The 26,616-nt window shown below is 35.6% G+C and overlaps 1 protein-coding gene across 10 annotated transcripts in view; it reads left to right on the top strand.

The window, feature by feature from the left end:
* NCOA1 (nuclear receptor coactivator 1) overlaps positions 1-26,616 on the top strand; it is a 214,969-nt gene that overhangs the window by 128,618 nt on the left and 59,735 nt on the right. For all 10 annotated transcript variants that reach the window (XM_027850339.1, XM_027850343.1, XM_027850341.1 and 7 more), the window contains 6 exons: positions 1,394-1,573; positions 3,150-3,245; positions 9,863-10,003; positions 15,517-15,664; positions 16,971-18,297; positions 22,931-23,111. In XM_027850339.1, the coding sequence (XP_027706140.1) occupies positions 1,394-1,573; positions 3,150-3,245; positions 9,863-10,003; positions 15,517-15,664; positions 16,971-18,297; positions 22,931-23,111 (2,073 nt within the window). The remainder of the gene's footprint in view (positions 1-1,393; positions 1,574-3,149; positions 3,246-9,862; positions 10,004-15,516; positions 15,665-16,970; positions 18,298-22,930; positions 23,112-26,616) is intronic.

Here is a 26,616-nt window from a genome sequence, read left to right as displayed (position 1 = left end):
TTATCTTGAACATGCCTGTGTCTTAGAAGTCAAAGGAGCCTGAGAGTTTGTTGCCACTTAGCAAAAGATAATGTAATCATCAAGAGCAGAATAAGTTCATTAAAAGAAAAATCTTTGGGGGCAGCTTGGTGGCACAATGGATAGACCTCTGGCCCTGGAGTCAGGAGGACCTGAGGTCAAATTCGGCCTCAGACACTTGACACTTACTAGCTGTGTGACTTTGGGCAAGTCCCTTAACCCTGATTGCCTCACCAAGAAGAAAAAAAAGAAGAAAAGAAAACCATGCCAGACTAATGCCATATTTATTTATTTATTTTGGCAGAATTACTAAACTAGTAGATGAGGTGGCACGGACACAACCTATCTGGAGCTTGGCAAGTTATAACAGAGTTAGAGATGGGTGATAAGTTTTGAGATAATCCAGGACAATCTCTTCATGTTATACAGAGGAAACTTACCCAAAGTCATCTAACTAATTAGTAGCAGAACCAGCAGAAGAACTCAGCTCTCCTGATTACTTTTATTCTTTTCCTTAATCTTCACTGTCTTCTGAAGTCCCAGAGTAGTGAGAGGGAGGAAGGAAAGAGTCTAAGTTAGGGAACAGGTCAAGAGAGCACTGTAATTGGAAATGGGAAAAACAGCCTTACACTTAGTATCTTAGGATTTAGAGACAGAAAGGACCTTGGTTATTTAACCCACCCTCATCCTTTTATAGCCAAGATACTTATTTAAAGACGTTAAAGTGGTTTGCCCAAAGGCACCCAGGCAGTAGACCTGGCATTCTAACTCAAGGCCTCTTATCTCCAAATCTCCTATACCATTTGAATCTTGATGCAGTAATGTACTCTAGTACATTTTTGAAGGATTTGCAGTTCATGGTGCTGGGTGAATCCATTATCCAGCAGTACTTGACAATGACAATTTTAATTTTGTTTTTGTTTTTTAAAATAACTGATTTAAGTTGAGTTAGTTAGGCATAGGGTGCAGTTCAGGCCATTATCTTCTGCATGAAGCCTTTTTTGATCCTCCGCCAAATGCTATTTTTTTCTCTACCTTGTATTTGACTTCTTTGTGTATGTGTGAGTATAAACTCTGTATTTATGCTGTATATATTTTTTTATGTACTTACTTTTACCCTCATTAGAATGTAAACTCCTTTCTAGAGTTTTATTCTTTGAACTTGTATGCAAATGCCTAGCACATGGTAGGTGCTTACTAAACACTTGTTGATTGATCATCTTGTACATATATGCATACATTGTAGTCTATTTTTGTCAGTTTTTTCTTTTAATCTATATAATTGATCTAGCAGAATATTTAAAGTACAGATCTCTTATCTTTGGTCCTTCCCCTACCACCAAGACTAGAATTATAATTTATGTTTCTTCCACAGTAAATGGAGTTCCTTGGCCTCAAGAGGCAACAAGACGAAATAGCCATACCTTTAACTGCCGGATGCTAATTCGCCCTCCAGATGAACCAGGCACAGAGAACCAAGAAGCTTGCCAGCGATATGAAGTAATGCAGTGTTTCACTGTGTCACAGCCAAAATCAATCCAGGAAGAAGGAGAAGGTATAGTGGAAAGTCATTTTTAAATGTTTAGTTGTTTTTGTTTTTTCAATTCCTGGGGGAAGCAACTGAATGCAAATTGCCTCTTTAAGAGATTTCTAAAATTAAGATATTTTACATTATAACACGAAGTCAGCCTGATTTAAACTTAAAAAAAAATCCATGTGAATACATTTACTCACCATATAAGCTGATACCTCAAAAATCTCAAATGTGTACTGACTCCTTTCTTCTCTGATTTCACCCTGTGTACAAATAAAACATTCCAGTGAATATTTCAATGAAGGATTTTCAAAAATATATAATTTCACCAATAGATTTATATATTAAACAAGATGGAAATTGAGAATTTTGTGAAAGAATTGGACACAGTTCTTTTGGGCTGGACTTTGAATATGGAAGTGAAATTTTCCATGGGGTTGTGTGTGTATGTGTGTGTATATGTGTGTGTATGTAACACTAGTGTTTTTATGGTATATACCTTAGAGATTCTCAAAGTTGTGCTTCATATAAAATATCAAAATTGTCAAGTCTTAGTTTGATGATGAATTGAGGAAAAAGCTTGGAAAGTCGCCTAAAAAATCAACAAAAATATATCTAGACATAGAAATATCTAGACATGTATATATGAATATATGAGGAATATCTGTATATATAAAATATATGTTGATTGTTAAAATATATATACACAAAGTATATTGTGTATGTGTATACATATACATATATATATGTACTACATGTTGTTGTTATTCAGTCATTTCAGTCATGTCCAACCCCTTGTGACCCCATTTGGGGTTTTCTTGGCAAAGGTACTTGACTGGTTTGTTATTTCCTTCTCTAGCTCATTTTACAGATTAGAAATGGAGGCAAACAGGATTAAGTGACTTGCCCAGGGCTACATAGCTAGTATGTGTCTGAGGCCTCATTTAAATTCAGGTGTTCTTGACTCCAGGCCTAGTGCTCTAGCCATTGCGCCACCTAGCAGCCCTGTTATATGCTACATACAGACATATATATGTATGTATTTTATGTGTATATTTTTTCCTATTGATTTTTAGGTGTACTTTCCAAATCTTTTTCCTCATTACATCAAACTATAAATTGAATGATTTGGTATTTTATATGGAGCAGAGCTTCGAGAGTACCTTAAGAAACTGTATCTCCTAAAAACATTATTGCCCCTGTCAAGTCCAGGAAGATGCTACATGAAAAATTGGTCAGCTATCTTTTTTCCCCATATATAGTTGTTAATTCTCTACAGTGAGATTGTTGGGACATTCTTTGTTGCCATTGATTATTGATAAGTATAGAAACTTGATTGAATAGTAGATACATGAATATAAATGGTAAGGAATAAGTTACTATTTCCTGACTCAGGTACTCTATTTAGACCTCCAACTTGTTGGATTCTATACCAATATACTGTAACTGCTGCTGTAATTTTAACAGTGAAATTTTATTATTTCAGTATATTTTATCAAGAGTCTTGTGCCTTGAAATGTTGGATAATTGGTTTTAGTTTTACATATCAATTTCATAAAATGAATTACTTTAATTACCTTTTTTTTTTTTTTTGCAGATTTCCAGTCATGTTTGATTTGTATTGCACGGCGATTACCTCGTCCTGCAGCTATTACGGGTTCAGAATCATTTATGACCAAGCAAGATACTACAGGTATAAAGTGTGGGGTTCAAAATGTGCTGTAGAAGTTTACTATACTTTTCTTCTTAGAGAATTAAACCACTTAACAATATTTCCAAAACTTAAACACCTACATGTTGTATACTATTCTATATAACATGGCATAAATACTTCTTGAAACGATATAGGGAGATTGGTAAAACACTTGTGATTTCATTGATATAGGGAATTCCAAGATGAGGGAACAGTCCACATTAATACCTTTTCTGCAACTTATAGTCTTAAAGAGTTACCTAGAGCACTGACAGTATCGTCATTGATAAATCTAATGGCTTTTTCTCAAATCTCCTCCATCTTGACCTTTTTTCAGCCTTTGACACTATCATCTTTTCCTTGATATTCTGTTTTCTCAGTTTTTGTGACACTACTATCCCCTGATTCTCCTCCTTAATCTGACTATTCTTTTTCATTGTCTTTAATTGATCTTCACCTAATTCATACCAGCTAATTTTGGGTGTCCCAAAGGTCTCTGTGCGGTGTCCCCTCTTACTCTTCTATACTATTTTATTTGGTGATCTCATCAGCTCCCATAGATTCAATTACCATCTCTATGGTGATTATTCTCAAATCTACTTAACCAGCCCAACCTCTCTGCTGACTTCCATACTCACATATCTAACTGCTTATTGGATATATTGAACTGGATATTCTGTATAGATATCTTAAATTCAAAATGTCCAAAACTGAACCAAATTTCTTCTCCCCCAAACCCTCTTTTCTCTCTAACTTCCCTATTATTGTTGAGGGTACCACCATCCTTCCAGTCATTCCATCTTGCAATCTAATTATCATTTTTGTGTCCTGACTCTCATCCCTCTCAGCCAATCTGTTGCCAAAGCCTGTCAGTGGTTCCCTTTGTAGTTTTTCTGCAATATGCTTCCCATCTTTTTTCTGATATTGCTGCCACCCTAGTGCCTGCCCTTATCACTTGATGCTTGGACTAGTACAAGACCCCTCGTTGTTCTGCTTACCACAAGTCTCTCCCTGGCCTAGTCCATCCTCTGTTCAGCTCTTAGAGTTATTTTCCTAAAGCAAAGATTTGACCGTGTCACCTCTGTGCTCAATAAATCCAGGGATTCTTTATCATCCTTCCAACATCTAATGTAAAATCCTTTGTTTGGCATTCAAAGCTAAACCTCCACTCTTTTCCATTCCCTCCTCCCTTTTCCAGTCTTCTGACATTGTGTACCGTACCCCCTCAGGTACTCTTTGATTTAGTTATATTGTTTTTCTTGCTGTGCCTGGAACAAAATACTCCATCTCTTGACTGTGTGCATTTTTACTGACTATCCTCCATGCCTCGAATTCTGTCCCTGGCTTCCTTTTCTTCCTTGAAATTCAAGCTAAAATCTCTTTTTCTACAGGAAACCTTTTCTGATCCCCCTTAATTCTAGTGCCTTCATTCTATTGGTTCTCTCCTATTTATCCTGTAAATAACATGCTTGTATGTAGTTGTTTGCTTGTTGACTGCCACGTTAGACTGCGAGTTTCTTGAGAACTGGGACTTTTTGGTGAGGGGAGGGGCTTTATCCCCCTAGCACTTAGCTCAATGATTGGTATGTAGGCAGTACTTAATAGATGTTTACTGACTTAGTGAGAAGTTGAGACTTGACCATGATCACAAGTCAGTATGTGTTAGTGGCGGGACTTGAACACTAGTCTTCCTGCCTCCAAGGGCATCTTTCGTGCATATGCCATGGGCACACATACTAAGTAGTCAGTGTCTGAGGTTGTTGACCGAAATATATAGAAGGGAGAATTAGGAGAAAACCTCTTGCCTCCACTTGTGCCCCCTTTGCTTTTTAATTGTTCATCATAGGATTACATAAGTCAAAGAAATTTGTAAGTACAGGATTAAAGCACATACTAATAAATGACTAATTGACTAAATTATGGATGTGGTCATTTTAATGATTTCTAAGGTTAGTAGTGCTTTCGTTAAAAATAATGAAGTTTGATTTTTTTTAGCAGCTTCTCCCAATCTTTTGAAGCAGTATCATTGCCCATCCTGATTTTTTTATGATAATTATGCTTTAATTAATATTTCACTTTGCAATTAATTTTTGAAATCCCTTTAGTTGCATCATAACTTCATTTCTATTAAATCCTGGCTTTTGTAAGGGTTGAAATTTAGTGGATTTGTCCTTTTCCTTTCTTATCCAAAGTCCCAGAGGTCTGATGATCCTAGATGTTGAACTTTGTGTGTTTTGATACAATCACTTTTCAATTATATCAACAAACATTTGTTAAGCACCTATTATATGCCAGGCATTGTGCTAGTTGCTGAAGCTACAAAGACAACCGTGAAATGATTCTTTTTCTCTAAGGAACTTAAGTTATTATGAAATAGATGACATTCACATATGCAGGTATAAATGTAATTCAAGGAACCTTTGGAGAAGGAGGCAGAAATAACTAGGAAGACCTGGAAAGGCCTTATGCAGAAAACTACATTTAGACTGATTCTTGAAGGAAGCCAGAGATTCTCTAAGATACAGGTGTGGAGGGAGAGCATTATAGGCATTGGGGACAACTAATACAAAGTTACAGAGTGGGTAGAAAGTATGTATGAGAAAAAATTGCAAGGCCTGTATGGCTGGCTTGTAGAGTACGTAGAGGTGATTAATTATTAAAGCTATAAAAGTAACTTGGGCACCACTATATCTCTAACATGAAACCTCATGCCTGTAGATGTTTAATAAATCCTTATTGATTGATTCTTACTATGCATTAAATGCCTTTTCTTTCAAGTAAGTTTCCTGGTGTTCCCCTCCAATACATCCACATACTACTAGTGCCTTCTCACTGACATTACTTTCTATTTATACAATATGGATCTTATATTTCCATAGTTTTTGCATGTTTTCTCTTCTATTTGAATGTGAGCTCCTTGAGGGTAGAGACTTTCCTTTTGTTATGCTTACTACAGTACCTGGCACATAGTAAATATTAATAAATGCTTACAATTAAAATTACAATGCTTAGCACTCTTGATAAAAGTTTTTTGTGACACTGCCATCCTAATCTCAAATTTGCAACCTTGGCATTCTCTTTGCTCTTAAATCTAATTAGTTACCAAATCTTGTAATTCCACCTTAATAACAGCTCTCATACATCTTCCTCTCTCTACTGATATAGCCACCACCTAGTTTACGCTCTCATAACCTTTTAGCTGAACTGTCACAAGAACCTTGTCATTGGTCTCCCTGCCTCAAGTTTCATCCTACTCTGATCAATCCCCTTCTTAACTACTATAGTGATTTTCCTAGTACATAAGTCTCCCTATGTCATCGCTCTACTCATTTAAGCACAGGGGCTCCTTACTACCAGTAACACTTATAAAAGATAATATAATGTATTATATAAAATATAAATATATAGAATATAAAGTCTTTTTTTTCATACCCTCAGCCCTTCCTACTTTTCCAGGCTTCTCACACTTTACTATTTATTCTCCACAGACTCTGTTTTCCAGTAATATTGGGCTTTTCCTCTTGCTTATACACAGCAATCCATGTCTTGCCTCTTTTCCTTTTCTGACTCTTTCCAATCTCTTTCCTTTCTCATCTTTGCCTCTTGCCATGTACAACTTCTTTCAGGACTGATCCATCATGATCTTTAAGAAGCCTTCCAGTATTGCCACCCATTTCAGTCTTATCCTTTAAGGTTACTTTTCTTCTGTATAGTGTATGTTTATATTCATTTACATGTTGTCTGCCCCATTAGCACATATGCTTCATGAAGGTAGTAACTATTTTTGTGTTTTGTATCCCTAATAATTAGCATTATGCCTTGTACATGATAAGCACATAATATTGATCAGATTGTAAAGAGCTGCAAGTGATAAAGAAACCCTGGAGTCTATTGGATTGGGAAGGGAGAGGGAGGGAATGTCACATGGGTTGTATAGAAGATGGATTGGAGTGAGGAGAGAAAAAGCTTTTGAAGAAGGAGGGTCAATTAAAAGGTAATTGCAATACTCCGGGAAATAGGTGATGATGTCCTAAATTAGAGTGTGTCTTTGTGAGTGAATAGAACGGGATGGATGATATGGTGGTAAAAGCAACAAGAATTTGCAACTGCTTGGGTGTATGGGGTCAGCGAAGATATGGAGTCAAGGGAAATGCCAAGGTTGGATGTGAGTAAATAAATAGAAAGTTGGTAGTGCCGCTGTGAGAAATATGTAAAATCAGAATAAGGGCGGATTTAGGGGGAAGGATAATGACTTCTGTTTTAGTTATATTAAGTTTGAGATACTTATAGCTCATTCAATTAAAGAATGTCCAACAGACAATTAATAATATGTCATTAGAGTTCAGGAAGGACACTGGAGCTGGATGTAGCAACAAGCATTTATATAGTACTTTTCAAATATTATCTCATTTTATCCTCACAAAAACCCTGGGAAGTAGGTGCTGTTACCAAATATCTCAGCTATAGATGAGGAAACTGAAGCAGAGTCCCAGGTCAGGCAGGAATTAAGTATGTCTGGCCAAGTTTGAATGCAGGTCATTCTGACTCCCAAGTCCAGTACTCTATCCTCTGTGTCACCTAGCTTCCAATATATAGTCATTTGCATAGGAATAATAATTGAACCCATGAGCCCTAACCGCCTCAATGTGGAATAACTTTGTGTTACTGTTTTTGCTTCACTATTCATTAGAGATGCCCAGATGGGTTTACAAGTGAATTCTGTCAAGCATTCAAGGATTAATTAGCTGTGCTTTACATAAATTATTCATAACGGAATGAAATCCTGTCAGATTCTTTTTATGAAACAAATGTAGTCTTGATGCCTAAATAGTATAACATAAAATGACTATCCATTTTCTACCTTTGTGTGTTTGCATAGGCTATCCTCTATGCTTGGAATACATTCTGTCTTAACCTGCACCATGTAGAATTCCTGGGTTCCCTCAAAATTCATCTCAAGTGCTTTCTCTAGTAAATACTGGTCCTCTTAAGTTGTCTGTTCCCTCCCCCCAGCAATTACTTTGTATATTTTTTGTATTCATACCTTATTTGTGTGTTTCTCCCCAATAGATTGTAAACTTCTTGAGGGGAGGGGCTATTTCATTTTTGTCTTTTCTGTTTTTATCTTTTAATAGGTCAAACGCTACCTGGCACATAAAAGTAAATGCTTGTTGAATTGAATTAAAATATTTAATCCTTAAGTGTTAATAAACATTTTGACTGAAATCTTTTAAAAAATTAATATTAACTTGACAAATATCAACAAATATGAACACTTCCATATGCAAAGAAAAGGGAAAAAAAGATTGTATATTGAACTGTAAAAATCTCTGTTTCTTTTTTTTAAGAATAAATAAAATTTATTATTTATTTATAAAATTTAACATTATGGTACTAAACCTACCCTCCTTTATCTGTGTCTCCACAACTTCTTTTTGTTCTACTCTGCCATCTGATCTTTTTAGCCTCATTTATACATGAGTCCACTTTATCTCCAGAGTCAGTGCCTTTGCCGTGGCTGTCTGCTGTAACTGCACTGTGCTTTGTTCTCACTTCTGCCTTAAATTCTCTACGTTCTATATGATGCCCTTCCTGATGTGCCAAACTGTCAGTGCATTCCCTCATTCAGCGTCCATTATTTAACAGTCTAAATGCTTATTTTATTTGTCTTCCCTGATAGAATGTAAGCACTTTGAGAACAGTTGTTTCTTTTTTTTATCTTTGTATCACCAGTAGCAAGCACTATGTATAATACTTGACAGGCCCAGTATGGTTACTGGCAATTGATTCAGTAGCTGTCATTCATTACCTACTCTGAATTAGACATGATGTAGGGGCCAGGATCACAAGTGGAAAAATAGGAGAATTCCTACCCTCTAAGAGCTCACCTTCATTGATAATTGACCAGGAAACAAGATACTAATTATTGAATTAAAAGATTTGAGTTTAAATTCAGGCTCTACCATTTACCACTCTTGGGCTCCTTGAGCAAGTTATTTACCTCCCTGAGTTTCAGCTTCTTCATCTGTAAAGTGAGGGATTTGGACTGGATCATCTCTAATTCTTTGCGACTCTAGATTCTTTGTAAAATTGATTTTTATCAGGGGCAGCTAGGTGGGGCAGTGGATAGAGCACCGGCCCTGAAGTCAGGAGGACCTGGGTTCAAATCCCGCCTCAGACCAAACACTTGACATTTACTAGCTGTGTGACCCTGGGCAAGTCACAACTCCAATTTCCTTTAAAAAAAAAATTGATTTTTATCTCTTCCTACCTCATTTGTTTCCAGTGTAGCCACTGAACATTTTTAATGTTAATTTCTGGAGCATTTCAGACCCCACCCATGTTGCATCCATGAGTCCAAAAGAACATGCAGAATTCAAAAATACGTTATTTCTGGATTATCTCCCTTCGATTGGCATGAATAGTCAAATTGTGTTATTATGCTTTTCTTCATTTAAGTCCTCTTTTAGTAAATGTTTTTGAGATATAGCTGTTTGTTTGGGAATGTGGATTTTGACTATTATGATTATATTTGTGTGTATTTATAGTCTGTATGTGAACATAAAATGCATATTTCAAAAAGCTACCATAAACATGAATTTTCCTTCTCTGATTAGGTAAAATCATCTCTATTGACACCAGTTCCTTGAGAGCTGCCGGTAGAACTGGCTGGGAAGATTTAGTGAGGAAGTGCATTTATGCCTTTTTCCAGCCTCAAGGCAGAGAGCCATCTTATGCCAGACAGCTATTTCAAGAAGGTAAAATTCTCCTTCCTTAGCTTGGTTTAGACTAATAAGTAATTTTTTGTAAATTTTGTGGCTTGATAAATATTTGTACAAAACTGTAGTTTTGTTGTAATAACGTGTAACAAAAGGAAAATGTGAGAAACAGTTCTTAATGAATAAAGAACTGACTTTGGAATCAGGGAGAAATGGGTTCAAGTACATAGGCCGCCTCCAACACATTACTGGCTATGTGACCCTGAGCAATTTGTTTAATCTTTTAGTGCCTCTAGACAAGCCTTTAAGACTATTAAGTTGCAGAATATTTTCTGACTTGTGTTGGTTAGAGGGAGTTTCTCACCAGGAGCCCCAGTGCCAATAAAAATACACAAGTACAAGAGAAAAAAATGTGGAAATTGCAAAATGATATATGAGTGATATTTTGAGTGTTACCTGTACATCCTATAAAAGAATAGCTTTTAGACTTTTTTTATATGACCACAGGATTTCATAAAGTCATCTTTAAGTGTTTCTTGAAAGAAAATGTGGGCATTTTTGGTTAACTGCTTATTAATAATATTTGTAGAGGTGGCACTTAATGTCATAAAACTATTTCTAAATCACATAGAGAAAGTGGGTTACTCATGTGATAGATTTCTATAAACAATCAACCTATGAGAGGAGTAGCTTTTTCTAAGCTTCAGATGACCTTGTCCTTCAATTTTGGTTTCTCTTTCTTGGTAATCTGTAGCTACTGAATGAATGTATAAGAAAACATTAAAATGTTTGTCACTGTACAGTTGGCTTTTTCGGGATTAGCATCTGTGAAGATATTTAGATTTCTTTTAGACACAGTGTCTATAATTTAATAGTAAAAATGGGTAGCCTTCCCTGAGTGTTAATTATCTGAGATTCAGGTCATAAAATTTATTTCTATGCATTCAACCCTTTTTTTAGAAAAATGAAATTTAATTAAGGAAGCATAGTTAATCTCTACTATGTTTATTAAATCATGTTTTAGATTAAGATGTTAATGCTTTGTGGTATTAGTGGAAAAATTAATGAATTTGGACCAGAAGACCTGGTAATCAAATCCAAGTTCTACTATTACTATATGATTTAGTTTACACATACATGGGTGTATACACACAGTCTTGTACTAAATTATTTCTAAGGTCTTCTCTGGCTCTAAGGCATGTAATTTCCTAGGTGTCATCTGGTCCTTTCTGATCAACCTTTAACTCAAAAAAAAAATCATTTAGTCCAATTTCAGTTTTGGGTGCCTAAACATTGGTGAGTAGAAACACTAACTATAGATATTAAAAAAAATTTTTTTTTAAATTAAAACTTTCTACAGCATACAGTGTTCTTTATTCATCACTTTGAAAATCTTGGCTAATCTGTGCATGTAGTTTTCATTCATCTATTGATCTCTCTACTTTGTGCTCACCAATTACATTATCTAACTTCTCATGGGAAAAGTTCTATTTGTTTTCCAAATTTCTTCAATTCCTTTTCCTCATGGCAAAATATGTAGAGAAAAACACCATACTTTGACATTCCTCAAGTTAGGATAAAACTTAAAAATCAGGAAACTTTCCTTTACTTGTCTTTTTCCATTTCTACCCACCTCCATGCCCTCTGAAGCCAGTGGCTGATATGATAAACTGTTATAAACCACATTCTTAAACCACAGTGTGAACTGTTTTAGCTAATTTTTAGCATGGTCTTCTGAGAACTGCCTCTGTTCTCAGAATAAGAAGCTTTCTATCTATGCATTACTTTGACTGTACTTAAGATGTCATTGGTTTGATGCTAAAAGATCCCTTCTGTCTCTATTTAGTTTTTTGCAGGCCTCTGCTGATTCCCGGGCCATCAGGGAAGCATGCAACGTTACAGCCTCAACTTGTTCTCTCCCCTTTCAGGAGTTGAGCCTTTAGACATCCATTACTGTCTTCTCTTATTATTGCAATAGAAGGCTTCCTGTTATTTTAGTTTCTCCTACCTTTCAACTTGGCATCTTTGAAATATGCCATCATGTATTATTCCTTTGGTATCTAGTCTATAAATTAGATAAATTTGTTCTAGGGAATTACTAGAGTTTGGGACAAAACATCACATTTATCGCTATGTAATCAGACAATCATTATAATTGTGGGGGTGATTCAGATTTGGGTATTGACATGATTTATTGTCAAGCAGAGTAGGAATTAGAATCATAGAATCATTGATTTAGAGCTAGAAGGGATTGAAAGGTGGTTTAGTCCAACTCACATTTAATGGTGTTAGTGGTGGTGGTAGGAATTAGCATTTTTATTGTTCTTTAAGGTTTGTAAATGTGGTTTACATATGTTATCTCATTTCATCCTCACCACAATAGATAGAATAGATGCTATTATTATTTGCATTTTATAGATGTGTAAACCGAGACCCAGAAAGGTTAGATGACTTGCCCATCGTCACACAGGTAGTAAGTAGCAAAGCTGGGATTTGAACCTAGTTCTTCTGGCTCTATTCTGTTCACTGTTTCACTATTTCTGATCCATTACTAGGGGAATCATTGAACTAGCTGATAAACATACACAGGACAGAAGGTCTAATGGAGCCAGAAGAAATGTAACAGCATGCCTGATTTAGGGGAAGGCCCAAGTGCTTCAAAGCCACAGTGAAAATGAAGAACGCATTCTGTAGATGTGAGGCAGTGGAAGAGCCATTTAGTCATAGTTAGAGATCGTAAACAAGGCTGTAGTTGAAAGACATTAATCTCTAACTTGGAAGAGTGTGGACTATTGCCATGTAATGAGAGCTGTCTCTAGTGTTAGGTGAGCAAAGCTTTGTTCCAGGGTCCCTCTTTCCCCAACAATACCCACGGGGTGAGTCTTGATTTTTCCTGGGATTCTCTCTACCCCCCACTAAATCCCCCCCCTACACACACAAGAATTCCTAGTAAGTAGCTTATTTTTTGATAACAATGTAGATGATCTCCAGAGTCCCTTCTAGCTATAAAATTACATTCTGTCCTCTAGTAACTGTCCAGATAACAACTAAGGTGTATCCATGCTGATGGATGCCCGATTTGGAGTGGAGTTTCATTGAAACCAATGAAATTGAGAATGGTGATCAGCTATGAGATTGAGGTATCAAATAGGTTTGGAGAGAAAACATGTTGAATCAGTAGCAGATTCAACTAAGGTAGAAGTGGATCCTAGAATGTTGTGCACAGTGTTGATGTTACAGGAGATGTATTTCTGATGGTTAAGTTTTCCTTTTAAAATTGATTTTTTTTCAGTTATCAAGCATTTTTTCTTCCCATCTCCTATCCTAGGAAAAAAAGAAAAAGAAATTCCTTGTAACAAATAAGTATAACCAACCAAAACAAATTTCTGTATTGGTCATGGCCAAAAACATGCGTCTCATTCTGAATATTAGTCCATCTTTTCTCTCTTCGGAGATTGGTAGAATTTTTCATCATCGGTGCTTTGGAATCATAATTAGTTCTTGTTTAATATTTCCTTTTTGCCCCTAGGTTTTTTTGTTCTTTATTATAAAGGAGTTTATCAAATTGTTTATTTAAATGTCATAAATTGTTAAGTTTTTGTTTGTTTGATTTATTTGGTATCCTTTATCAGACCTTTGTGGGATACATCTGGCTGTGGCTTACATTCAGTATTTTCAGATTTCATTAAAAAGACATACCTTCATCATTTATTGCTCATTAAATGTTTATTTTCACAAGATACTTTTCCTTTCATAAATTTACATGAATTCACAAAATCAGTTCCAGTGATTTAGACTGTTTACAATAAATCAAAAGACCTATAACGAAAGAGTGTAGTTATCCTAGTCGTGGGTCTTGATTTCTTAGTGCAATGTGAAATGCCCTAGTTTTTGTACTCTTCATGACATCATGACCTTATGTGTATTATATTTTAGATTTTAAGCAGGAGATGTGTTTTTCTTTAGCTGTATGACATTTACACAAATCAATAATCGAATAATTCATTAGACTGAAAAAGCATGCCTTCTTAACTCAAATTATACAAGGCTTCAAAAACTCTTTGTTTAACATTTCTTTTTATATGCTCTTCTACTGTTTTAAACTAGAGTAGAATCCCTTCATGACAGTGAAATAGAGGGATAGCACTATCACTTATGTTAAAGGCTAAGCATATCCATCATTTATATATAGTGTATATAGTTACTGGTGTTTCAGGGCACATATTTTTACTAATAATTTCTCATAATCACCCCTATCTTCCCTGGTAGATTTATATGCATCATGGTATATGGATGACCTTTGGTTCTCAAAGGTTATGCCAATAAAGTGCATGTCATGACTGGTTTTACCAAGCTGGGGTATCTAATTCATGGTAACTTTTGTTTTCTGTCTCATAACCAATCTACCTAAGTATGGAAAGGCTTATCACTACAAGGTTGGTCATTAATTTAAGCGGTCATAGTAATATATGAAACAAAGAACAATTTAAAATGGTCCATAGTTCCTTCTGCTTTGGTGGCAGTGTAGTTAAAAGAGGACAGAGAGTGCCAGAAATCACAGTTATTATATCATCTATAAATTTTTAACTATCGGTGCTCTTTAATTTTTGCAGTATTTGTTTAGTGACTTGAAGACATCTAACACATTGGGTGGTTATTCTATGGATAGTTTCTGGAAGGGCATGAATGACAGTCCTGCTGGGAAAGAAATCTATGAAGGATTATGATCTTCATCAGTATGGGCAGTAGCCATACTGAAGAGATTAAAAAATCCATCTAAGTATTTCTAAATCTAGGTAATAAGTCTTGTTAAAAGAGGGCTCTAAGATAATATCAAGGTATCAAGTACAGTTTTATAACTGGTATAAACCTATAAGCAATCAACAAGCTAACTTTTAATTTTCTATTGCTCAATTAATAAAGATCTAAGGCAGAACTGCACAATGTAATGGATATAATGTATGGATTTCCTTCATCTACTTGATTATTTGGTATTATTTACACTTGATTTTGTTGATATCCATAAAGATATCTTTAAAGATATCTTTCAAAAGATAAATATGCAATATATCAATATAATAAGCTTATTAAGAATATGTTTATCTGTCGAAGTAAAACCTAAGTGGTTTGTAGTCCTTGGTTTAAAAAAAAAATCTAGGCTTGAATTTTGGCCAAGAAACTTCAAGCTGGGATAGAACATTCTATACGGAATACTGAGGGTAAGGAAAGAGCAAAGTGCTTCATAATACGGATTTTCCAGTTTTGGGAGATTTCATGCCCATTCCCCCTATGAGAAAGACCCTCATTAAATTGTGAATAAATTGAAATGTGACATCAACTTGTATCTAATGTATTTTCATCCACAATGACTTTCTTTCACCTGTCTGCATTGTCTGATCCTAGCCTTAAGAATATAAGAGTGAACTGCAGGAGCAGGTACCATATGTGAGAACATTTAACAAGTTATAGGTACATACAAGACTTGGTAATAGTCCTTTGCCCTAGAATTAAGTGTCAAAATTTTAACTAGGTTTCTCTTTTGTTTGAAACAGTGATGACTCGTGGCACTGCCTTCAGCCCATCCTATAGGTTCATATTGAATGATGGGACAATGCTTAGCGCCCACACCAAGTGTAAACTTTGCTACCCTCAAAGTCCAGATATGCAGCCTTTCATCATGGGAATTCATATCATCGACAGGTACTACTTATTTGGAGAGATTCATATGAAATCAACTAGTTCATCATTATTTTTATTCTCTTTATGATTAGAAATACAATTTCTGAATTAGCATGAAACTAGTGTTTCATGAGAATACTATCCATACCCATAATGTTTTTTGTAGTTTTGTCACCTCTCAGTTACTTTGTAGCTTAAAAACAGGAAAGGAATGACAAAAGTGGAAAGATACTTTTAAAAAATTAATAAATGTTTAAAAATAAATAATTTCACCTATTATGAACTTATGGTTTATTTGACTATAATAGAGAGGTGGAATTTTCAAAAATTAATTTCATTAGACAAGGCTAACATTGTTATAATAAAAATATATATTATGCTTTTATTAAGGCAAGCTTGATGATTCTTCCTCTTAAAGTTATTAGAGTTGACATTTTCTCCATATGCTAGCAATTTATTTCTTAAAAATATAGTAATTCTTGGTGTAGCTACTTAACATTTTGTTCCCTTATCTGTCTAAGACAATGGTGTCAAACACAAATAGAAATGGCTCCCTGAAGCTGCATATTGTCTTAGAAAACCACAAAGTAACATTGTGTTGTATTATATTTTAAAGTATTTTGTTAAACATCTACCAGTTACATTTTAATTTGGTTGGGGTGCAGAGGGGCCCAGAGTTTGATATTTCTGATACATGCACACATATATACATACATATTCATGTTAGACTTTTTTTTTCCTATGAAAAATTCAAATCCCCAGTGTTCAAAACTATTTGACATTACCTGAGCAAAATAAAGTAATTCTTAAATTTTCTCTTTCCTGCATCTGAGTTATTTGCTTGTTTGGATATGCCAACACTAATGACTAGTCTTATCAAAACAACAGTGTGGTTAGAGTTGTGTAATGAATACTGTGCAAACTTGAATTCAATATGGATTCTCTTTTTCTGTTGTCTTGGAGCTTTCCCTTTTAATCACAAATATCCCAATCTTAATCTCTTTATGATATTTTGACAGATCTGTAATAGCACATCTCTTAGAATTTTTTAAAAAGCTAAATAAGATTTCTTTTCCAGGTAACTGGAAATATAACTGTACTTTTGGTGTTGTAAGTACCTTTTCCTATAAACTGTATGGCAGTGCTTTAGAACATGTAACAGGTAATCGTTATTCTTTAATGACAGTTATGATGTGGTTGCCCTCTAATTTCTTAGCAGTTTTGGTGTTCGGCTAATGAAGTCATTTTCATCATTTGTAGCATTAAAAAGTTCAAAAGGAAACTGACTGAAAATGTTTGAATTACTATTTTCTCCCCCTTTTTCTAGGGAACACAATGTTCTTTCTCCTCAAGATAACACTAATTCTGGAATGTCACTTCCTCGAATAAATCCATCAGTAAATCCTAGTATCTCTCCAGCCCAAGGTATGGCCCGATCATCCACTCTTCCACCATCTAACAGCAGCAGCATGGTGACTCCCAGAGTAAATCATCAACCAACCTCTGATCTTCATAGCAGCAGCAGTAATAGTAATTCCAACACCAGCCAAGGGAGCTTTGGATGTTCACCTGGAAATCAAGTTGTAGCCAGTGTTGCCTTAAACCAGGGACAGGCTGGTTCCCAGGGCAGTAATCACTCTTTAAGCCTCAACAATTCTCCAATGGATAGTACAGGAATTACCTTAGCACAGTTCATGTCTCCAAGAAGACAGGTTAGCTCTGGATTGGCAACTAGGCCAAGAATGCCAAGCAGTTCTTTTTCTCCCAATATTCCTTCATTGAGTTCCCCCATTGGTATGGTAGGTAGTGCCTGTGGTAATCCTAATAGGACTTATTCAAACATCCCAGCAACTTCTTTACAGGGTATTAATGAAGGACCCAGTAACTCCATTGGCTTTTCTGCTACTTCTCCTGTTCTCAGGCAGTTGAGCTCACAAAATTCTCCTAGCAGAATAAATATACTGCCAACAAAAGCGGAATCCAAAGACAGCAAAGAAATAACATCCATTTTAAATGAAATGGTTCAATCTGACAACAGTTCAAATGATGTTAAACCACTGGATTCAGGCCTCTTGCATAGTAGTGACAAACTCTCAGAGGGAGATAATAAATACTCTCAAACCAGTCATAAACTAGTGCAGCTTCTGGCAACAACTGCTGAACAGCAACTACGACATACTGATGCTGATACAAGTGGCAAAGATGCTTTATCTTGCTCAGGCACTTCGACTTCAACAGCTACTAACTCTTCCTCTTCAGGCAACACTTGTCCCTCCTCGCATAGTTCATTGACTGAGAGACACAAAATTCTACATAGGCTCTTACAAGAAGGTAGCCCCTCAGATATAACTACTCTATCAGTGGAGCATGACAAAAAGGATAATGGTTCTAGTTCTGTGAGTAATCAAGTGCCAGGGAACTCCAACATAAAATTAGAACTGGAGGCGTCAAAGAAAAAGGAATCAAAGGACCATCAACTATTGCGGTACCTTTTAGATAAAGATGAGAAAGACTTAAGAGCAGCTCCAACCTTGAGTCTGGATGATGTGAAAGTGAAAGTTGAAAAGAAAGAGCAGATGGAGCATTGTAACACAACCCCAACACCACTAACTAAAGCTGCTCCAGAGGAAATCAAATTAGAGTCCCAGAATCAGGTGGGTAATATATTTGCTCCTACAGAATAAATGTCCTTAGTTGTTATTACTTCATGTGATTTTTGATTTGTGTGTGTGTATGTATGTGTGTATATGTCTGTGTGATATAGAGACAGAGTCCAATCTCTGTCCTGTGGTACAGATTTGTGTTCAGTGTCATAAGGTCCATTGGGCAAGTAGTAAGAAAATTAGTTCCATGTAAAAATCTATGATTTGTACATATTTGTTTGTCTCCCACATTATATTGTGAGCTCCTTGAGAATTGTTGTTGTTGAGTTGTTTCAGTCATGTCTGACTGTTCTTCATGACCCCATTTGGAGTTTTATTGCCAAAGATACTAGAGTGGTTTGCCATTTCCTTCTCCAGCTTATTTACAAATGAGGAAATGAAGGCAAACAGGGTTAAGTGAGTTGCCCAGGGTCACATAGCAGGTAAGTGTCTGAAGCCAGATTTAAAGTCAAGAAGATGGGTCCTCCTGACTCCAGGCCTCAGCACTCTTTCCACTGTGACACCTTGCTGCCCCAAAACACAAATCCATATGATCAACAGAGGAAACTAATTATACTGAAATACAGTTTTGTGTGTGTGTGTGTGTGTGTGTTTATTTATTTTAAGTTCACAGATCCCAGGTTAAGCAGCTCTGGGGAGTGACATGGAGAAGTGAGGGAAAGAACAAGATAAAAATTTATTCACAGTTAACTACTAGAACAAATAAAGATTTGCGTGCTTATAGAAAAAGAACAGAATGCATGTGCATTTCCCTTCCTTAAGAGGTCACACAATAAGACAAACTACGTATTCATTTACACCTAGCAGATTCTAATGACTTTAATAATAGAAGGTACTTAAAATTACAAGGTTGAAAGAAGAATTTGTATTTTTCTAAAATAATGTGCCATCTAAAAGTTGGCCATAAAGTGATGACTTTTTTTTTTTTTTGATTGTGAAAGAAACTCAGAATGACTACATAAGGTAAAGAAGGTTGGAGTTTGCATTATTGGATGAAGTATCTATTTCTGATTACCACAAAACTTTGAAGTGTAACATATTAGTGATCCTCAAAGAGTAGACCAGAAAATTTTCTGTCAGAAAGCGTGTAGGCTACTCTAGGGAAACTAAAGTATCTTTATTTCTTTAAAGTAATGGAAACAAATCAAGGATTAAAAATATTTCAATGTGCACGGGAATATAGTTTACAATAAAATGGTGCAAAGTCCTCAAAGAATCTCTGTGCAGCAGGTTCTACCATTTCTAGAAGGGATTCATCATCTTCATTTCCTTCTTCACATTTAAATGTTTGTGTCTCCAAGGATATATTGGCAGTCTTTCCTTCCACTCTGACACTTAGAATAGATCCTTCTTTCAAGTTTAACTAGTATTCTTTAATTATTTCAATAATAATAATAATAGTAATGAAAATATGTTTAAATGAAATCTAGGCAAAAGACTACTACAGTTCATCAAAGAAAAATATTAACTATGTTCATGTTGGGTTTATACCAGGAATGCAATAAACATGTTCAACATTAGAAACACAATTAACAATTATATTAAAGGCAAAACATCTAAAACTACATGATTATCTCAATAGATACAAAAAACTTTGACAAGTACAACACTCATTTATACTTTAAAAAATTATGCAATATAGGTATGGAAGGACTTTTTTCTTTTAGGTTATCATAAAAGGTATCTAAATCCACAAGTTAACATTAAATGTAATATAAAATGTAACATGGAAACACTAGAAACTTTCTCTTGCCTCCTTTACTCGTGTACATTATTTTACATAGTTTTCATAAATATTAGCAGCAACAATAGTTTTTTAAATAATTTATTTATTTTTAATTTTCAACATTCACTTCCATAAGATTTTGAGTTTTAAATTTTCTCCCACTCCCCATGACGGCATGCGATCTCATAGAGGCTCTACATACACATTCATATTAAATATATTTTCACATTAGTCATAATCTAAAGAAGAATTAGAACTAATTTTTGGAGGACCCACAAGAAAGAAGAAACAAAACAATACAAGAAAAGGAGAGCACATAATATACTTCTGTCTGCTTTGAGACTCCTAAGTTCTTTCTCTGGATGAGGATGGCATTTTCCATTGTGAGTCTTTTGGAGTTGTCTTAAATCATTGCATTGCTGAGAAGAGCTAAGTCTATCAAAGTCAGCCATCAGAGTGGCTGTTACTGTGTACAACGTTCTCCTGGTTCTGCCCACTTCACTCAGCATCAGTTCATCTAAATCTTTCTAGGTTTTTCTGAAGTCCACCTGCTCATCATTTCTTATAGCACAGTAGTATTCCATTACATTCACATATCACAACTTGTTCAACCATTCCCCAGTTGATGGGCATCCCCTCAATTTCCAATTCTTTGCCACCACAAAAAGAGCTGCTATAAATATATTTTTGTACATGTGGGTCCTTTTCCCATTTTTATGATCTCTTTGGAATATAGACCTAGAAGTGGTATTGCTGGGTCAAAAGGTATGCAGATTTTTATAGCCATTTGGGTATAGCTGCAAATTGCTCTCCAGAATGATTGGATCAGTTCACAACTCTACCAACAATGCACTAGTGTACCAATTTTCCCACATCTTCTCCAGCATTTATCATTTTCCTGTTTTGTCATGTTAGCCAATCTGATAGGTGTGGTGTGGTAACTCAGAGTTGTTTTGATTTGCATTTCTCTAATCAATAGTGATTTAGAGCATTTTTTCATATGACTATAGAAATTTAATTTCTTTAATTTCTTCATCTGAAAACTGTCTGTTCATATCCTTTGACCATTTATCAATTGGGGAATGACTTATATTCTTATAAATTCTCTATATATTTTAGAAATGAGGCTTTTAACAGAGATTCTGGCTTTAAAAGTTGTTTCCCAGCTTTCCTGCTTCCCTTTTAATCTTGATTACATTGGCTTTGTATGTGCAAAAACTTTTCAATTTAATGTAATCAAAATCATCCATTGCATACGTAGTTCTTATAAATATTAGCAGCAGCATTACTTTAATAAACATTTTCTTAAATACCTCCTATGTGCCAAGCACTGAGGATACAAAAAAGAAAAATAATCCCTGTGTAATGGTTAAAATTAAGGTAAACTGAGGCACAAATTTTTGAGCATGATCAATTCATTAGTAAATTACCACATTACCACAATTTCCCCAACATAAGCTAAGATCCTGAGGTAGAGAATAGATGCCATTTTAATAATTTTTAGGGAAATGCAGAACATAGAATAGGACTTCATAAATGGGGAGCAAGTTATGATTGGTTATAGTCCTGAGGTATGCGGGGGACAGTGTGATTGGTTGGTACTTGAAAATGAGAAACAAGCAACAATCCTTTCTGTCCCTCCTGTGACTAAGAAATGTTCATTGTTTCAGTCATCTGCAAGATTAGAGATAGTGGCCCAGATTTATTTGGATAACCAGTCAGACATCCTTGAAGGATAGCTTGGTGGTATAAAAATATTAAACCATACTCCCTGCTGTCCATCTTCCTCTTTTAAAGGTAGCAGATTTCCTTGACACAAGAATAGAGCTGTGATTAACCTCTGAATTTCTAAACTTAATTCAGTACAGACCTTGTGAATTTCTGCAACAAGTTTAGAGACAAAGAATCATGACCTAGGCTGTTTTGGGACAAAATCAATTAACTGTAAAAAGGTTCAATAAAAAAAGATAAAGAATCTATTTGATTATTTTACCTGTGTTCAAGGAGCTTTCAATCTAATAGGGGAAAGCAACAAAGAAAAGGAAGCTGAAAAGCTGGGGGAGGGGCAAACCAGGAGGTACCTGACTGAGGATCAATGCCAAGAAGAGCAGTTGCTGGAAAATGGAGTTACCAGTAAGGTTGGGAGTCCTGTATAGGAAGGCTTTGGGAAGAGTTTAGTGTTTCACCCTCCATCCCCACAATCAGCGGGTTATTGCAACTGAAGGTGAGTTGAGAAAGTATAGTGTATCAAAACTTCAGTCATTCTTCATGATAGTGAGATTTGAGATCATCTTATCCTGGATGTTGTTCATATTGTTTTGAAGATTCGAGCTAAGCAACACTGCTGATGGAAAATGGAGTAATAATAGCAATAAGTCAAAAGAAATATGTAAACTTCAACTAAAATACTCTCAACAAGTTTACCTATTTATATATTTCTTTTTGCCTAGGAGTTTGGCTGTGAAAGGTAAGAGATTCAGGATAATTGCCTAAGAAGGTAATAGATTGAACTGAAGAGTTTTTGTTTTTGTTTTGCCAATGAGAGAATCCTGCCTCAATATGTTTATAGTTAGCCTAAAAGAAACAGAACTGGGACAGGAGTACCAGAGGTAACGGAAAGGTAAAGCCCATGGCGGGGTGGGGAGGTAGGGGGAGATTGTAGTACTATACCTGTTGCCTCCTGCAGTTAAGTTTGTCAGAATCTGAGCCTAAATCTCTTATCTCCAACTCAGATGTGCTTTCCAATATTCCAAATTATTTCCATGCATCATTATTTTATCTTCTTCCAGGAAGACTCACATCACGCTTAATTGCTAAAGTGCAAAAGATGTGAAGTTCATTTTTTCTGATGGAAGGGTAGAGATTACAATAACCTCTGACTTTGCTTTCCCATATTAGTTTCCAGCTGACCTTGACCAGTTTGATCCGTTACTGCCAACACTGGAGAAGGCATCACAGCTTCCAGGTTTATGTGAGTCAGAAAGGATGGAAAGTGGAGGCACTGGAGTGACCATCAAATCAGAAATTCTGCCAACTGCCCTTCAGTCTACCCCAGCCAGACCTCCTCCCAGGCTGAATAGTATGTATTGAGTGCTCTTAAAAAATGTTTTCTGAAGAAGGTATATAGATAGATAGATAGATAGATACATTGGGGCATTTACACATCTAGGTACTTTGGCAACTGATACTGTAATAGAAGTGGTATATTAGAGTTCTGTTTACTGATTTCAGTGTATCTAGATACATTTTAAGTTATCTGAGCTAAGTTTCTAAACCTGTTATGTCATTATCAGGCAAGGTGGCTCTCATGCTCCCTATAGGGACACCCCCTAGTACCTACTTCATAGGTATATTGTTGGTTGGGACAGTAAGTAAGCATCTGTGGTCAAATACATCAGATTCTTTATTTTTAATTCACTAAATATGGAAGTTGTAAGTAAAGCGGGAATTATTTGAAGAATCCTTGGTAAAGGAGTGGAATAAATTCTCTGTTAAGAAGTTTATAGTTAAGAAGTTAACTACGTGGTGGTGTTTTTATGAATTAAAAAGTCAAGTGTTTATTTAAGGTCTGACACAGGAAGATACATTTCCCCTCTGATATCAGCTGTTTGACTCTAGGCAAGTCATTTCCCCTCTTTGGGCCTGTTTCTTCATTTGTGAAATAATGGGATTAGAGTAAATAACTTCTAAGAGCATTCCATTAAAAAAAAACAAAGCAAATACAATGGATGAGGACATCTGCTGAAGAATAATAATTGTTGCTACATGGAAAGCTTTTTGTATTTTTCATATCAAAATAAGAACGAACTTATCTTGTCAATAAAAATTACAAATTTACTTTTTAAGAACTTTCCGGCTTTTGTTAAGGAGTTGTTTTTGACTTAAGAGACAGGAAAAGAACTCTAAGAAGAAAGGAAATTGTTGACAAAATGACAAATAGGCCAATTGATTCCATGTTATAGCGTCTCAAAGAAGGAATAACTCCTATTTTGCTTTTTAACAAATGAAAGAATTCACTTTTTTCTGTTATCTTTTGTGGAATTTAGTTGCAAAAAGTACCTGAGCTAAAGCAGATATCTAAATAGGAACATAATTATTTGGAAATGTTTTTCAAATGAATTTGTTTTGAAATCTGGTATTACATGTCAAATATTGCCTGTGTTGCATGTCTAGTAGTTACTGTATATTTGCTGATAAATCCAGAAACTCATAGGAAAGAATATGGTGCTCTACATATGTAAACACATACACACACATGCACGCACACATGTATGTGGGCTTTTAATGGTGAATGGATTTGACTACTCCAGGCCCTTCAAGGTGAACAGAACCAGGAAAACAAATCAAATCTCCAACAATTTATTAACCACCAGCTGTGTTCCAGGCATTGTGCTTAGTGCTGGGGGAACACAAAAGTCCCCACCAAAAAACCCCAGTCCATATCGTTGTGGAGCTCAGAGTCTAATGGGGGAATCAACATGCGAACAACTTTGTGAAAAGAAGATATATAGAGAGGATAAATTGGAGATAATCTCAGAGGGTAGGAATTAGCATTAAGGAGGACCAGCAAAGCCTTCCAACTGAAGATTTCATTTTAGCTAGGATCTTAAGTCAGGGAAGCCAGGAGATAGGGATGGAAAAGGAGAGAATTCTAAACATGGGGGAATAAGTGAAAATGCACAAAGTTGGGAGATAGTATATCCTCTGTGAACTAGTGATTAGGGAAAAAGGACTGAAAGTACCAAAGATTTCAGTGCAAGAGGAATAAACAAATTCCACAGTCAGGGACAGCAGTATAGTGACAGAAGAGGACCAGTAAAGAGACTTCTTTGTAAATATACACAAAGAGACAGGGGTGAAGGCAGAAATCAAGTGGAGGTAAGGGTGGAGAGGCAGGCCTGGGACATTACAGACAAAACCTCTTAACCACCCACCTACAAGCAAATTGCTGTTTTTTCATGGTGCTGTATTACGGAATGGAAAAATACGTAAAGGTAGGAAGGGGAGTCAGGGATTAGAGGGGAGTGTGTTATGTGCCCTGGTCAAATAGAGGGCTAGCAATATGAAAAGAAGATCCCTGTGTCATTCAGGAAGAGAAGGATCTACAGAGGAATGGGTAATGAAGAAGGAAGATTGAAAGGGGGGAGGTGCTTATTTTCATGGTATGGTGCATTTCTACTGATGAATACTCTTATGGGTGAAGGGGAATAGGAGTCTTGTCTAGGGTGTTGCCTATGGGATTTGGTCATTGAAAAAACTCACTCTTCCTGATTTGGGAAAAGAAAATTGGAAGTTCTGGGGACAACTGGCACCATAAGGAATGGGAGGACATGAATTCATTGGGTAGTTTTTAAGGGAAACAAGTTAAAAAGGTAACCAGGGGAAAGTATACTTCATTGGTGTGCTACATAATTAGAGGCATCACAAGGAGACTATGCAGTTGGGCAGTGTCCTTTCTGTCAACTGCAGGAATAGGCATAGAATGAGGTACAATGAAAAATAGAAATCTCTAGGATGGACTCTATGAGGCAGTGGCAGAAATTGTTTAGAGGGGAGAACCTAAAATGGATACCTCAAAAATTTTGATTCCATTATATATAGAGTAGAGAAGGACTAGATAATTATAGGAATCATGAACCACAGAATGAGGGTCTATAGTAGACAGAGAGAGTGGATAATGAAGAGAGTGAGAGAAGTCATTCCTAGAAAGGAGCCAAAAAAACCTAGAGTTTAAAAACCTAATGAACAGGACCAGGTGAAGAGGATGGCAGAACAAGTGGAAATCAACTTTGCTACATGGGAAGAAAAAAGAGGGGAAGAAGTAAATAACCAGAAAAAAGCATGAAAAAATAGAGAGTTAATAAGCAAAATTCCAAATTGAAAGAGGTGACAAATGGAAAGGAGTCTTGGGGGAGGGGAGGGAGGGCAAGACAGCCACCTTCAAAAAAGATTAAGGTAAAGTAAATGAAAAGACACTACTGTATTAACAGTGGAAGAAGGTAAAAAAAAATCAGAACTTGGAAAAAAAAGCAACATTAGAGACACCTGGAAGAAAATATAAACACAGTACTCATAATGTGAACGGATTAAACAACCCAATAAAACAAAAAAATAGTGACAAATTGAACAAGAAAAAAAAACAATCTTTTACTTAAATATGTTAAAAAATAAATACATAGAAAAACTACATAAAACTGATGGGCTGGAATTTTTTCCAGTGTATAAAGTGTATCCAAAAAGCAGCACTTGCAATCATGCTGAGAAAACAAAAATTCAAGAAATAAAAAGAGAAAAACAAAGTAACTACATTATGCTAATAGAAACCATAGACAACAAACCAATATCATTAATGATACCTTCCAGATGTTTTAGCAAATTTATAAATGAAACAATAGCAAAGCTACAAGAAGACATAGACAGTAACACAGTAGTGACAGGAAACTTTAGTGTCTAAAACCAAAAGCAAGCATCATATGCATTGGAAATACACTGGAACCTTTCCCAATAAATATAGGGGTGAAACAAAAATGCCTCTTCTTTTCACTGTTATTGGTAAAGTTTTGGAAATTCTAGTTATAGCAAAG

Source organism: Vombatus ursinus, unplaced genomic scaffold, assembly GCF_900497805.2.
Source record: "Vombatus ursinus unplaced genomic scaffold, bare-nosed wombat genome assembly UNPS02009062.1, whole genome shotgun sequence".
Classification (NCBI taxonomy): domain Eukaryota; kingdom Metazoa; phylum Chordata; class Mammalia; order Diprotodontia; family Vombatidae; genus Vombatus; species Vombatus ursinus.
The sequence above is the reverse complement of the archived record's forward strand: the minus strand, read 5'-3'. Positions and strand labels throughout refer to the sequence as shown.